Source organism: Candoia aspera, chromosome 5 (genome assembly GCF_035149785.1).
Source record: "Candoia aspera isolate rCanAsp1 chromosome 5, rCanAsp1.hap2, whole genome shotgun sequence".
NCBI classification, from domain to species: Eukaryota; Metazoa; Chordata; class Lepidosauria; order Squamata; family Boidae; genus Candoia; species Candoia aspera.
Window position 1 is genome coordinate 30,406,098 of NC_086157.1, and position 14,037 is coordinate 30,420,134.

A 14,037-nucleotide genomic window follows, 5' to 3' on the forward strand; every position below is an offset into this window, starting at 1 on the left:
CTTCAACTTTGAGCTTTTACTGCCTCCTCCTAATTCCATGCAGCCAGAGCTGTAGATAACATTCTAAACTTTGCCCTCCAAAGGGAAGGCAGAATAAGTTGCAAATGGATTCAGAGACTACTTGATATATTTAAGTGCTCTTTTGTATACACAAACCCCGTTGGTTTCAGTAGCATGTGCTTTTCCATACAATGAATTGAGGCTGAAAGTTCAGCTGGCTTGAATGTGGGAAGGATAGGCTGTACATTAAGATCAGCTTTTTCCAACTTAGTACCAGATATGTTAAGGGGACGTGGTGGCGCTGCGGGTTAAACCGCTGAGCTGCTGAGCTTGCCAATCAGAAGGTCGGCGGTTTGAATCTGCATGACGGGGTGAGCTCCCATTGCTAGTCCCAGCTCCTGCCAACCTAGCAGTTCGAAAACATGCAAATGTGAGTACGTTAATAGGTACTGCTTCGGCGGGCAGGTAACGGTGTTCCGTTTAGTCATGCCAGCCACATGACCACGCAAGTGTCTACGGACAAACGCTTTGGCTTTGAAACGGAGATGAGCACTGCCCCCTAGAGTCGGACACGACTGGACTTAATGTCAAGGGAAACCTTTACCTTTACCTTTACCAGATATGTTAGCTGACCCATCACTTCTTAGTTGGCTCAGGTCTTGACTGAATGATGGGATTTATAGTCTGATTGATGTGGAGACTGCTGGATTGAGGTAGTCTGGTGTAGACTAATAAAAATATATAATGAATTGTGTAATTTACTCTTCTGGAGTATCACTAATCCTTGCTCTTCCTAGATTTTTGCTCCTTATCCATTTTAAGAAAAACCACATATAGAAGCAGCATTCTTTTTTAAATTTAACCTGAGAAATTAGGTGGGTATATTTTAATGTAGCTATTATGAACCCAATGCCCTCCAGATATTAGACAAGACATTTCAGAATTATCAGCCAACATACCAACACATTTGGAAGGAGTGCACTATTAAGGAAGACTTTTCTTAAAAAAGCACTATTATGATTGCATTGCATACTTGGATATGCAGTAAGTTTCTTCTGTAATCCTTTGAATTGTGAAAGGCAATTGCATTGCAGACTAACTTGGGTATTTTAAGGGAGACAAATTGGGTTTAGAGAGCTAGTTTATAAGGAAACCAACTTCTATTCACCTTTTCAGCTGGGGGCTCAAGTCCATCTAAACTCTCAAATCCATTGGGGTCCAGGGTTATCTCTCTGCAGTATTTTTTGCTTCCAGCCTTAAACTTTACAAGGGCAGCAGGCATAGTCCATGGTTAGATTATGACTATTTTTGAAAAGTTAGGAAGTTGTGGCTTTTCATTTTTAAAGGAAGCTTTTTTCTGGATACTTGTTGAATTACCTCCAGTTGACAGAGAACTTCTCCCATCCTGTGCCTTCCCTGGTGCATGTAGTGCACTTTGGGTTGCAGTGAATCTCGATGAAGGACTTCCAATTTACAAATTTGGGGAATGATGACTAAATTTAAATGAGCCTATATCTATGTAAATATACTGTTATTTCCTAAAAATAAATATAACATTACACATAAAGCAATAGGTAAAAAATTAAATGTTATGTACATGCATATGTGCCAATTTTTTTTTCAGATATTGGTTTAGGGAGTGATTCTGTGTGTGCAAGGCCATCATCTCACCGGATAAAGTCTTTTGATTCCTTGGGATCCCAGTCTTTACACAGTAGAACTTCAAAACTTTTTCAAGGCCAGTACAGAAGCCTGGTAAGTATTAACACATTTTTAATAGCTTTTTATTTTCCTTAATTAGAGCTGCAAAGTGAAAAGCTTGACTCAGATTCATAGCTGATAGTTTGCTTCTCACCTAAGGTAAGTGTCCAAGATTTTTACATTGTTTTCTTGGTTTTTTGAGACACAATGAGAAGCAATATCTCCTTCCAGATGCTGCATTGAAATGGATTACAGTCAACACTCCAGTATATTAATGTGTGCTTAAAATTAATGAGCTTCAGTGTCCTTAGCTGTGTTGGAGTATAGCCAGAGAGTCCTAGAACTTCTTTATTGTAGGCCGTGACAATTTTAATTCCACCTTGTTCATTATGAGCTACTGTTCATCAGCCTAAGCCTTCACACACACACACACACACACACCTCTGCTTAATGTGTTAAAACAGTCTTAAATATACCAATTTACCAGTGGAATATTGGTTGGTTCTGTTCCAATTCAGGTTCAGCTGCAACTGAAGTTATTCCAGTTCAGGCCAGCAACAGTTCTATACCCAAATGTGTATATATAAACTGCTTGATACGCATTGTTCAAATAATTATCAGCTTGATTTGCCCTGCTGTACAATTTAGAACTCTAATACCAGTTGTAATGCAGTTAATGTTATTAAAGCAGCAAGTGCTTAGGATCATATACATTTGAAAGGCTGATGGTGTAATTTTTTAAAATTATAGAATCACATATGCATGTAGGTTGAAGAAGGAAGTATGTTAGCTTTTCCTTACAACTCATTAAGTTAATTTTTTATCTAAATATTTTGTTCTTTTGGAAGTACCTAAAACTTTGTTATTTCACTGGTCTCATCATTTCTAGGATATGACAGATAACAGCAACCACCAACTAGTGGTAAGAGCTAAATTTAATTTTCAACAGACAAATGAAGATGAACTTTCTTTTACAAAAGGAGATATTATCCATGTTACAAGAGTAGAAGAAGGAGGCTGGTGGGAAGGAACTCACAATGGCAAAACAGGATGGTTTCCCAGCAATTATGTGCGAGAAGTAAAATCCAGTGGTGAGTTTCAAGAATCTGCCTTTCTCAGTAACCTTAAATAAAGTTGGTAACTATTTAGATATAAAATGTATAGTTTATTTATCTGAATTTATTAGCCCACCCAACTCCAATGGACAAATATTTTATTTATTTAGTTAGTTGTGTATTTGAGAAATGTATATGGCCACCCAACTCATAGTGACTCCAGGGTGGCTTATAGAAATAAGACCCCAAATATAAAACCCACTACATCCCCACCCCCTTTGATATTAAATTTATATGCCACCCAACTTCAGGTGACCCTGGTTGGTTTACAATTGTTAGAAACATTTAAAAACAAAGAACAATACAAAAAAGACAAAAACAGCACAGGACAAAAGAACAACAATGACAAAGAAAACACCAGAAGTGAGGAATAAAGAAAGGGGCGTCAGTTGTCCTCACCAAAAGCCTGGGAGAAGAGCCAAGTCTTTAGGGCCATTTGAAATACCAGTAGGGTGGGGTAATATTAATTTATATTAATAATGTATCTGGATTTATCTGCCTTGGTACACATGGCACAGCATGGCATTAGCTTTGACACTGCGTTGCAATGTAACACACACATGTACTGCATTGCATATATATCCTGTATAAATAATATACCTGACCAGAGGACACATTAGGAATTTTGAGAAAGTGTTGTTGCACTAGCACAAAATGACTGCTGTGTGGGAGCATTCACCGCATTGTGATGGTAGGTGAGGTCAGTCAAAATAGGTAAGCTAGGAAGACAAAAAAGTCAAGCAACTTATCTAACAGCCTGGTTACAAGATAGGAGTGGGGTCTGCAATCAATTTCCTATAGGGGAGAATATAAAAACCACTCTAATGGACCCCCAACATACACACAAGAGAAGATTGTGTGGTTGGGTATTTGGTGAGGTCTGGTTGGTTATTTTATTATTTGAGGTTTTACATTTGGCTGCTGTTTCTTTTTTATTGTAGTTTTTGTTTATATGCATTGTACAACTCTTCACAATCAGTTTTGTAGTTCTGAAGATAGTGGTGTATTCTATGTGGAATGGGGGACATTTCTTTAATTAAAAAAAAACAATATTAGATGTCATGAGCACTGATGGTGAGCAGGAGGGGGCCCCTCTCCAGGGGGGAAAACGCATGCGTAGTAGTGAGGAGTTGAGCAGCTATTCAAGGAGACACAGAACAGACCCACCTTGACTTTTGGGGTTTGTCTGTCTGGGTTTTCCCACGCTTCTTCAGTTTGTTAGGATTTTCTGTCTAATGTAGCAGTAATAAAACACTAGAGACCTATTCCTTGTCTCAGCATGGTTCCTGACTGTTAGGACATTAGATCTCTTGAATAACTATATAATGAGACCTAAAAACTGGAAGAATTACAATTGCAAGTTTTTGTTTATCAGGGGGAGGAGGCATAATGCATTTTGTAGGGGCATTGGTTCTTGCAAATATAAAAAGACCATTGTAAGTAGTTTAATTGATAACAGGTACTTTTGTCTTTTAAGTGGAAGTTCTTTTGGTAGTGACTTTTATACATTTGTATCCCTTGTGTAATATGACAAGTATGTTGTTTTTAATCACCAAATACTTGTGTGCTTTGTCATGTAAAGTTTGGGTTTTTGAAATTGTGTTTTGCTGAATTGACCTGAGTAATTTTTTCAGACAACCATGCCTTGAGCAAATAAGATAAACTAGGGAAAAGTTTTATGCCTATATACATGACTCTTTCCTCTTTGCTACTTCAATTAACTATAGCTTCCTATTATATTTCAACTGAGAACCCATTTTTTCTGGATGGAATATAATGAGAAACAGGTTAAATAAAAATTTCCTGGCTTTTATTGCATCTTATTGGAAAAGTATTTTGTATTGTCTTAAGTGCATTGTTTGAGTATCACATTTTAAGATGTGAAATTATATTTTATTGCTGAAATAATCTTTGTTTCAGAAAAACCTGTCTCTCCCAAATCAGGAAGCCTGAAAAGTCCTCCAAAAGGGTTTGATACATCTGCTATTAGCAAAAGCTATTACAATGTGGTGAGTGATTTTATATAAATCTTATTTAACAGTTGCTTTTTGTTTACGCTTGTACCATTGAAGCTGATGCATTTTTCCAAAGGATATTGATTTGCATGAGCTAAACAGTTTAAAACAAGAGTCAATTTAAAAACCAGTCATGCCTATTTTGTGGTCAGCCAAGTCACAGAGATTTCATCTGTCATCTGTTTTTGCAGTCTAGAAGCCTTGGCACCCATTTCCATCTCCTCTTTGTGTATTCTACAGGTCATGTGTAAACCTGCCTTAAAGATTATAACCTAAATACTGAAGGCTGATGCCGAATAATATCTTGCATGCTTATATCCATGGTTGGGAGGCCCATATTTCCTTGTTGTCTCTTGTATCAGATGGGTTTGATGTCTGTGCAGGAGCCTGGTCAGGAGTATTTTATAGGGGAGTGGCTGGAAGTAGACCTGCTCTACTTCAGAGAGCACCTTTGTATTCCAGATAAGTTCTCATCTGAGTGCTGAATTTACTGCCTTGCGTAAACTTTATTTGTTCCTCATTCTGAAATTAGTCTTACGACCCATGCCTTTTTTTTAGTTGGTTCTTCTCTGCTTTCTGACTGTATTTTCCATTTTTATTGCTTGTCATTTACATCTGTGAGTTCTCTTTCATCTTCGGTTAATGGCCCTGGAGGCTTCACTCTGGAAGTCACTTTCTCTGGGAGTGACTCCCTGTATCTCTGATTCCTGCTTTTTTGGCCAAATATTCACTGAGCTGACTCCCTGCTATTACCCTTCAAGATCTCCTTCATTCTTCTGTGAATGGGACCTTAAAGTTGCAGTCAAGGTTGAATTTGCAGATGCCCACACCAACTACTACCTGCATTACAAAGTTCCCCAACATTTTCCTATTAGTTGCAGAGCCTGAGCTTCACATACGGTCTTGATTGATTGCCTCCATCTCTGCATACTGTCTGTCAGTTCTAATACTTACAGTATTGAGTCCATTTTGAACAATGCTGAGGGTGGATACAACAAATAGATATCAACATGAAAAAACGATGGGTAGCTGTTGATACATATCGAATATTGCATTTAAACTATCCTAAAAGCCCAGCACTGCTAAACTGGCACCATAGGACATACCCAGAGCTATATTAGCTGTTTTACCTCTTGAATATTCTCCATCAGTCCCAGAGCTACCATTATAACGCCGTTACTGTATCAATACCATTAGCATCAACTATTTTGCTTTGATTTACTTCACTTGCTTTAGTAGTATTTTTTGACTTTTTTTTTTTGGCCTACACTCCCAAAAACTGTCTCCATGCCAACTCCTTTGATGTAAGTAGTAGACTTGGCCCATTTTTCTGATAGGATAAGCCTACCTTTACAATCCTGTCTGTATTCACCTTACTGGCTCAAAAGATTTTAGAAATGCCCTGAGAACCAGCAGCAGGGATCACTGATACAACAGAATATTATACTGACTCTAATTCAAACTTTCAGTAATAGTTCTGGTCCATGCACTGGATAGGCTGGTTGATAATCAGGATACCCCATGTCTGATGTAACACAGTTTTCCATTTTCTTAGCACCATCTTTTTCTGCTAGTTGAAGGTCGAGATGGTTCACTAAGAATTGTCTATAACTATTTTTGCATTTCTAGCCTTATTTCAGAATGTGACAAAACCATAGCAAAATTTACCATCTTTGCCACTTATCCAAAATTAGAAAGCTTTGCAAGGATAAAGGGTTTTTATTTCATCACCTAGCCTCCAACTGTATAATCTTAAAACAGAAGAAAGATGAACTGGTAGTCATAGACAGATAAAAACAGATAGTCTGTATTTAACGGTTTAATCACCGTGTCCTCTTTTGCGATGGCTAAACACCAGGTTATAGTACTCATACCACATTTCTCATAGGAGAAAATAATTATCTTTCTTGAACATCTGCTGTAGCATAGTAAAATCTCATGACAGCCTTTTAGAATGAGACCATGTGATTGACAAAATAACAAATTAATGCTTTTTGCCATATGGCAGATTGTGCATCAAAATCCATAGCAGGTGTTTCACATTCAGGAGACTTGCTTGCTTGTGCTTAGATGATCTCTTCCAGAAAGCTAAAACTCATCTAGACATTCTCTTTGAAGTCTCTTAAAGAGCTAAAACAGAGGGTGCAGTGGCCAGTGGCCCAGAATTAAGATTGTAATGGGTTAATGGCTTTGGATATACAATAATTATTCTTCTAGCTTCTTTTTTTGAAACTGGTATGCTAATATCAACTAGATTAATGTTAAATAAACTGGATATAAAGCTCTAAAGTTGAATTCTGCATTGGGTTATTTCAAAATGTGAAATGTGCTCACAAGTCCAAAAAGATAATGGATCTTTGGTTTAAATCATTCTATACAATTCTGTATAAACTAGAATTTTTAAAAGATTGCTCTAATTCATGAGTGGAAACATATATGCAGTATGTATAGAGGGAGGAAAAATCATGCAGCATTGTTTTCAGCAATAGTTCCCAAATATGTGACATGACAAATTTAATTTCATTTTTAAGGAATATATTTTATATTTCCTCCGCAAAGGATCGTTACCTTGTCGTGGTGCTGGAGCTTGAGCACCTCAATGATGCCATGAGCTAAACCGTGAAGGGCCACCCAAGACGGGAAGGTCATGACAGAGAGGTCAGACTAAATGCGATCCCTGGGGAAGGTAATGGCAACCCACCCCAGTATTCTTGCCGTGAAAATTAAATGGATCAGTACAACCAGAGATATGTCGGTATACCATCGGAAGATGAGACCCCCAGGTCGGAAGATGGTCAAAATGCTACTGGGGAGGAACAGAGGATGAGCTCAACTAGCCCCAGTCGTGATGACGCAGCTAGCTCAAAGCCGAAAGGACGGTTAGCGGCCGACGGTGCTGATGGTGAACGGCGAATCCGATGTTCTAAGGATCAACACACCATTGGAACCTGGAATGTAAGATCTATGAGCCAGGGCAAATTGGATGTAGTTATTGGTGAGATGTCAAGATTAAAGATAGACATTCTGGGCGTCAGTGAACTGAAATGGACTGGAATGGGCCACTTCACATCAAATGACCACCAGATCTACTACTGTGGACAAGAGGACCACAGAAGAAATGGAGTAGCCTTCATAATTAATAGTAAAGTGGCTAAAGCAGTGCTTGGATACAACCCCAAAAACGACAGAATGATCTCAATTCGAATTCAGGGCAAGCCATCTAACATCACAGTGATCCAAATATACGCCCCAACCACAAATGCTGAAGAAGCTGAAGTAGAGCAGTTCTATGAGGATCTGCAGCACCTACTGGACAACACGCCTAAAAGAGATGTTATTTTCATCACAGGAGACTGGAATGCTAAGGTGGGCAGTCAAATGACACCTCGAATTACAGGTAAGTATGGCCTGGGAGAACAAAACGAAGCAGGACATAGGCTGATAGAATTTTGCCAAGACAATTCACTCTGCATAACAAACACTCTCTTCCAACAACCTAAGAGACGGCTTTACACATGGACTTCACCAGATGGACAACACCGAAATCAGATTGATTACATCCTTTGCAGCCAAAGGTGGCGGACATCTGTACAGTCGGTAAAAACTAGGCCTGGAGCTGACTGTAGTTCAGACCATGAACTTCTTCTTGCACAATTTAGGATCAGACTAAAGAGATTAGGGAAGACCCACAGATCAGCTAGATATGAGCTCACGAATATTCCTCAGGAATATGCAGTGGAGGTGAAGAATAGATTTAAGGGACTGGACTTAGTAGATAGGGTCCCGGAAGAACTCTGGACAGAAGTTGGCAGCATTGTTCAGGAGGCGGCAACAAAATACATCCCAAAGAAAGAGAAAACCAAGAAGGCAAAATGGCTGTCTGCTGAGACACTAGAAGTAGCCCAAGAAAGAAGGAAAGCAAAAGGCAACAGCGATAGGGGGAGATATGCCCAATTAAATGCAAAATTCCAGAGGTTAGCCAGAAGAGATAAGGAATTATTTTTAAACAAGCAATGCGCGGAAGTGGAAGAAGACAATAGAATAGGAAGGACAAGAGACCTCTTCCAGAAAATTAGAAACATTGGAGGTAAATTCCAGGCCAAAATGGGTATGATCAAAAACAAAGATGGCAAGGACCTAACAGAAGAAGAAGAGATCAAGAAAAGGTGGCAAGAATATACAGAAGACCTGTATAGGAAGGATAACAATATCGGGGATAGCTTTGACAGTGTGGTCAGTGAGCTAGAGCCAGACATCCTGAAGAGTGAGGTTGAGTGGGCCTTAAGAAGCATTGCTAATAACAAGGCAGCAGGAGAAGACGGCATCCCAGCTGAACTGTTCAAAATCTTGCAAGATGATGCTGTCAAGGTAATGCATGCTATATGCCAGCAAATTTGGAAAACACAAGAATGGCCATCAGATTGGAAAAAATCAACTTATATCCCCATACCAAAAAAGGGAAACACTAAAGAATGTTCAAACTATCGAACAGTGGCACTCATTTCACATGCCAGTAAGGTAATGCTCAAGATCCTGCAAGGTAGACTTCAGCAGTTCATGGAGCGAGAATTGCCAGATGTACAGGCTGGGTTTAGAAAAGGCAGAGGAACTAGAGACCAAATTGCCAATATCCGCTGGATAATGGAAAAAGCCAGGGAGTTTCAGAAAAACATCTATTTCTGTTTTATTGACTATTCTAAAGCCTTTGACTGTGTGGACCATAACAAATTGTGGCAAGTTCTTAGTGGTATGGGGATACCAAGTCATCTTGTCTGCCTCCTGAAGAATCTGTATAACGACCAAGTAGCAACAGTCAGAACAGACCACGGAACAACGGACTGGTTTAAGATTGGGAAAGGAGTACGGCAGGGCTGTATACTCTCACCCTACCTATTCAACTTGTATGCAGAACACATCATGCGACAAGCTGGTCTTGAGGAATCCAAGGCTGGAGTTAAAATCTCTGGAAGAAACATTAACAATCTCAGATATGCAGATGATACCACTTTGATGGCTGAAAGTGAAGAGGAACTGAGGAGCCTTATGATGAAGGTGAAAGAAGAAAGTGCAAAAGCTGGCTTGCAGCTAAACCTCAAAAAAACCAAGATTATGGCAACCAGCTTGATTGATAACTGGCAAATAGAGGGAGAAAATGTAGAAGCAGTGAAAGACTTTGTATTCCTAGGTGCAAAGATTACTGCAGATGCTGACTGCAGTCAGGAAATCAGAAGACGCTTAATCCTTGGGAGAAGAGCAATGACAAATCTCGATAAAATAGTTAAGAGCAGAGACATCACACTGACAACAAAGGCCCGCATAGTTAAAGCAATGGTGTTCCCTGTAGTAACATATGGCTGCGAGAGCTGGACCATAAGGAAGGCTGAGCGAAGGAAGATTGATGCTTTTGAACTGTGGTGTTGGAGGAAAATTCTGAGAGTGCCTTGGACTGCAAGAAGATCAAACCAGTCCATCCTCCAGGAAATAAAGCCAGACTGCTCACTTGAGGGAATGATATTAAAGGCAAAACTGAAATACTTTGGCCACATAATGAGAAGACAAGACACCCTGGAGAAGATGCTGATGCTAGGGAGAGTGGAAGGCAAAAGGAAGAGGGGCCGACCAAGGGCAAGATGGATGGATGATATTCTAGAGGTGACGGACTCGTCCCTGAGGGAGCTGGGGATGTTGACGACCGACAGGAAGCTCTGGCGTGGGCTGGTCCATGAAGTCACGAAGAGTCGGAAGCGACTAAACGAATAAACAACAATTTTATATTTCATGTTTTTGTGAAATAGATCTCTTTCTGTATACCTAACAGTGGAAGACTCCTTTAAAGAATTCAGTTTTAAAGCAATGCTGTAGTGAGAGCTTTTGCTTTAGGGAAAATAGCTAGGCTTTGTGTGAATGAACTTTTGATGTACTTCTTTTCTGTGCCTTCTGACTGGGTCGCTCACACTGGATGAATTGATTCTCTGTGCTTTTCATTTATATTTCACATTGTTAAAGGTTACCATTGTCTGTGAAAGCAATCCATATTTGGTACCTAGTTGCATGAACCTGGTGGTGGAGTTCTCAGAATAAGGTTTGGAATCTTATGGGGTCTTGTACCAGTCAGAATGTACAGAAAACAGGAAAGAGGAAAAAGGTGATTATTGGAATAGAAACATATGATGAGGACATTAGAAATTATTAAGTGCCGCTATGTAAAATGTACTGTACTAATGTATTTGCAGTTTTACTGCTGCAGTCACATAGTGTTCACAGTTTCCTCTGCTCTGAAGATAAATAAGTGGTCTGTCTAAAACAGAGAGAAAGTAAAAAATAAGCATGTATTACTTTTGGAAGAAAATATGTTTGTATGAACCCTAAAATTAATACAGTTTTTTTCCAGCAGTTTTTTATGAATGTGAGAAATGTAAAGCTGATTTAAATAATTGAGCACTTTTTTGAGAATGCAGTTTACATTGACTAAAATGTAATTGTCTTTGCTAATTTATATACACTATTAAGTTGTTCATTTGTTTAATCTTTTTTCAAGGTAGGGCAATTGTGTTTATTTTAAATTTAAAAAAACACTCATTTATTGACTCTTAAAAGGATCTAGTTGAATGGAAAACATATTTAAATTAATGCATTTTTATGATTAATGTCTCTAAACAGCAACTTGATCTGTGCAAATATAACACACAACACAGTGTATATCAGCAGCATACCTTTATTGGTAATATCTGTAGTATTTAAAAATCTTACTGAATCAGGTGTTTGGTGGATCCTTGTTTTAGACTTTCCTTCCCACAAAAGTCAGTTTTTGCCTAATTTCTTCTTGGATTGGGAAACCATTTTCTGATTTTTCTGGTATTTAGCCTAACTTTCTTTCCAGTAATCTAATAGTTTGCTGATTGTATGCTGTTGCCTTTTAGTTTCCAAAATTTAAATGGACTAATCTTTCTGATTTTTGTGGCATTCGAATCTTTTTCATATTGCACTTTGAAACTGGCTGTTTTCAGTTTATGGGTTGTTTGTAACATCTGTCATTTGTAGTGCTTTGTGCAGAATGGAGACATTTTAATCTTTGGGGCAGGAGTCAAGTTACCAACAAAAGAATGAACTCAGAAATAGTCTCCCTTCCTCCTCCCCTTTTCAACTGAATAGGCCTATTCAAGGCCCCCAAACTGAGCTCAGCAACACTAATGAAAGAATCCACAAATTCTCAGTTTTAAATAGTTCAGCCTGTCCCTTGTTTCATCAGGTTTTCATACAGGCATGAATAATTGTTTTATATACCAAGTAGGCTATAAATTGGCCATATTGTATAACATCTGGATATTGTAAGACTGCTGGGAGACCAATTCCATTTGATTGATGTTATCAAAATATTAGATATTAGATAGTTTATTTTTATTTCTTTAAAATGTGAAATGTGTCCTTAAGATGCAGTAATAAAATTTTGAGCTGATAAAGATGTAAAAAGAGCAGGACAATAGATTTGGAATCCCCAAACCATCCGCTTGTATTGCTCCTGCCTCAGATTGTATACTGCTGAAATTGTGCTCTTGGAGGGCACTATCCAATTCTTAATTTAATATATGTCAGCCTTACCAGGTAGACCAGACAGGAAACATGACTAGATAAGATAATCCTACTTTATTTTAAGGCTACATTAATAGAATCTTGAGAGTCTGAAAGTACGATTCTCCCGCCGTCACCTTTACAGCCCCAGAAACTAGGGAAGGTCCCTTCTTAGCATCTTGCTCTATCCACTATGCACCTGCGGGCTTTGCTCTCTCTATCTGACCATTCCCTAGGCAGCATCTCTTCATCCCGTCTCCCAAGGTCGTTCCCACATACCGCTCAGAGTCCCTCCTTGTGGGGAGATGGGTGGTAATACAAATTTGAGACATCAATCAATCAATCAATATCACACCAAAGCCAGAGCAAAAGCTACAGAATATGGCACCATTTTCTAATGTAAATAGGTCAGTTTAGCCACTAAACTTCATTTTGCCACATTAATTAGGAAAGTTTAGCCATCATTGCCTTAAGTAACTAAAATGCATCTAAACGCAAAGTTTTCTCCTTGAGGAAGTTTCTTTATACAAAATCAAACTATGGCTCCGTCTATTGTACATTATCTGTCAATGGGTACTTCAAGGTTTCAGATTTCCCAGGGCTATCTGAACTGAGACTTTTGCTTGCAAATTGCATGTTTTGCCTTCGAGTTATGACTATTCCTCTAATTTTTATCTTTTCTATGCTCATTGCACACCCTGGAGAATTTGCTCTTATTCCCATCATAACCTTTTCTGAAGAATAAAACATTTTTGAAGAATTTTATTGTCTAACACTTCTTGTTCTTTTCTTTATAATTGTAGCAGTATGACTTAAAGTTTTATGTATTATAGGTGCTACAGAATATTTTGGAAACAGAAAACGAATACGCTAAGGAGTTACAGACTATGCTTTCTAGCTATCTACGACCTTTACAAACTAGTGAAAAGTAAGTGCATTTGGCCATCAAAAATGTTAGAGCTAGGTGGGAGATCCAGAAGCAAACAATGTTGAACTTGTTTAGTAATTGTATTGGAGATCACCAGGAAACACAAAGACCATAGGCTACCTTGGGAAATCCTAAACATATCCTGGAAGAAGTAATGGCAAATAATTCTATATTGCTGCCAATAAAATTTCATGGAAATATTTGTGAGTCAAGTTTGGCTCAAAAAAGATTTTACTTACAACTTTTTTTTGGTAGCAATTATATTCCTGTGTGCTTCTAATAGCTTGCTAGTGAATGAGAGCAGTTTGTTAGAAAAGTACCAGTCAGAAGGGTACCCAGGTATAATAAGCTGCCATTCTTAAGAGAGTTGGTTATCTATCACTACCCCATCTTCCCATTTTCTGTTCTTTGGGTGGCATTGCCCCATTTATTGAATTACTTTGTTCATGGAGTGAGTTGGCTTGGCTGCTTCTGTCCTGACTAGTTCTCTATGCAAGTTAAAGTTTGCTTTGGATACTACCTGTTCTCTAATCAATTTAGGTACTGCATACCTTCTCCTGCAGTTCTGTATATACTGCTTACATGTTCACATATGGATTATTTTAAAATGGAAGATAGCAGCCAACTTCCTGAATGAAAGGAGAAAATGTTTTAGATAGGGTATATGATCAGTGGTAATTGCTCTGTTGTATTGTGTTGTGCAAGGGGC

General features: G+C 38.5%; 1 protein-coding gene across 5 annotated transcripts in view; it reads left to right on the plus strand.

The window, feature by feature from the left end:
• The window catches only part of ARHGEF7 (Rho guanine nucleotide exchange factor 7), a 94,914-nt gene that overhangs the window by 35,521 nt on the left and 45,356 nt on the right, over window positions 1–14,037 (plus strand). For all 5 annotated transcript variants that reach the window (XM_063304852.1, XM_063304847.1, XM_063304848.1 and 2 more), the window contains exons 4-7: window positions 1,625–1,755; window positions 2,591–2,792; window positions 4,737–4,825; window positions 13,234–13,328. In XM_063304852.1, coding sequence (XP_063160922.1) covers window positions 1,625–1,755; window positions 2,591–2,792; window positions 4,737–4,825; window positions 13,234–13,328 — 517 coding nt within the window. The remainder of the gene's footprint in view (window positions 1–1,624; window positions 1,756–2,590; window positions 2,793–4,736; window positions 4,826–13,233; window positions 13,329–14,037) is intronic.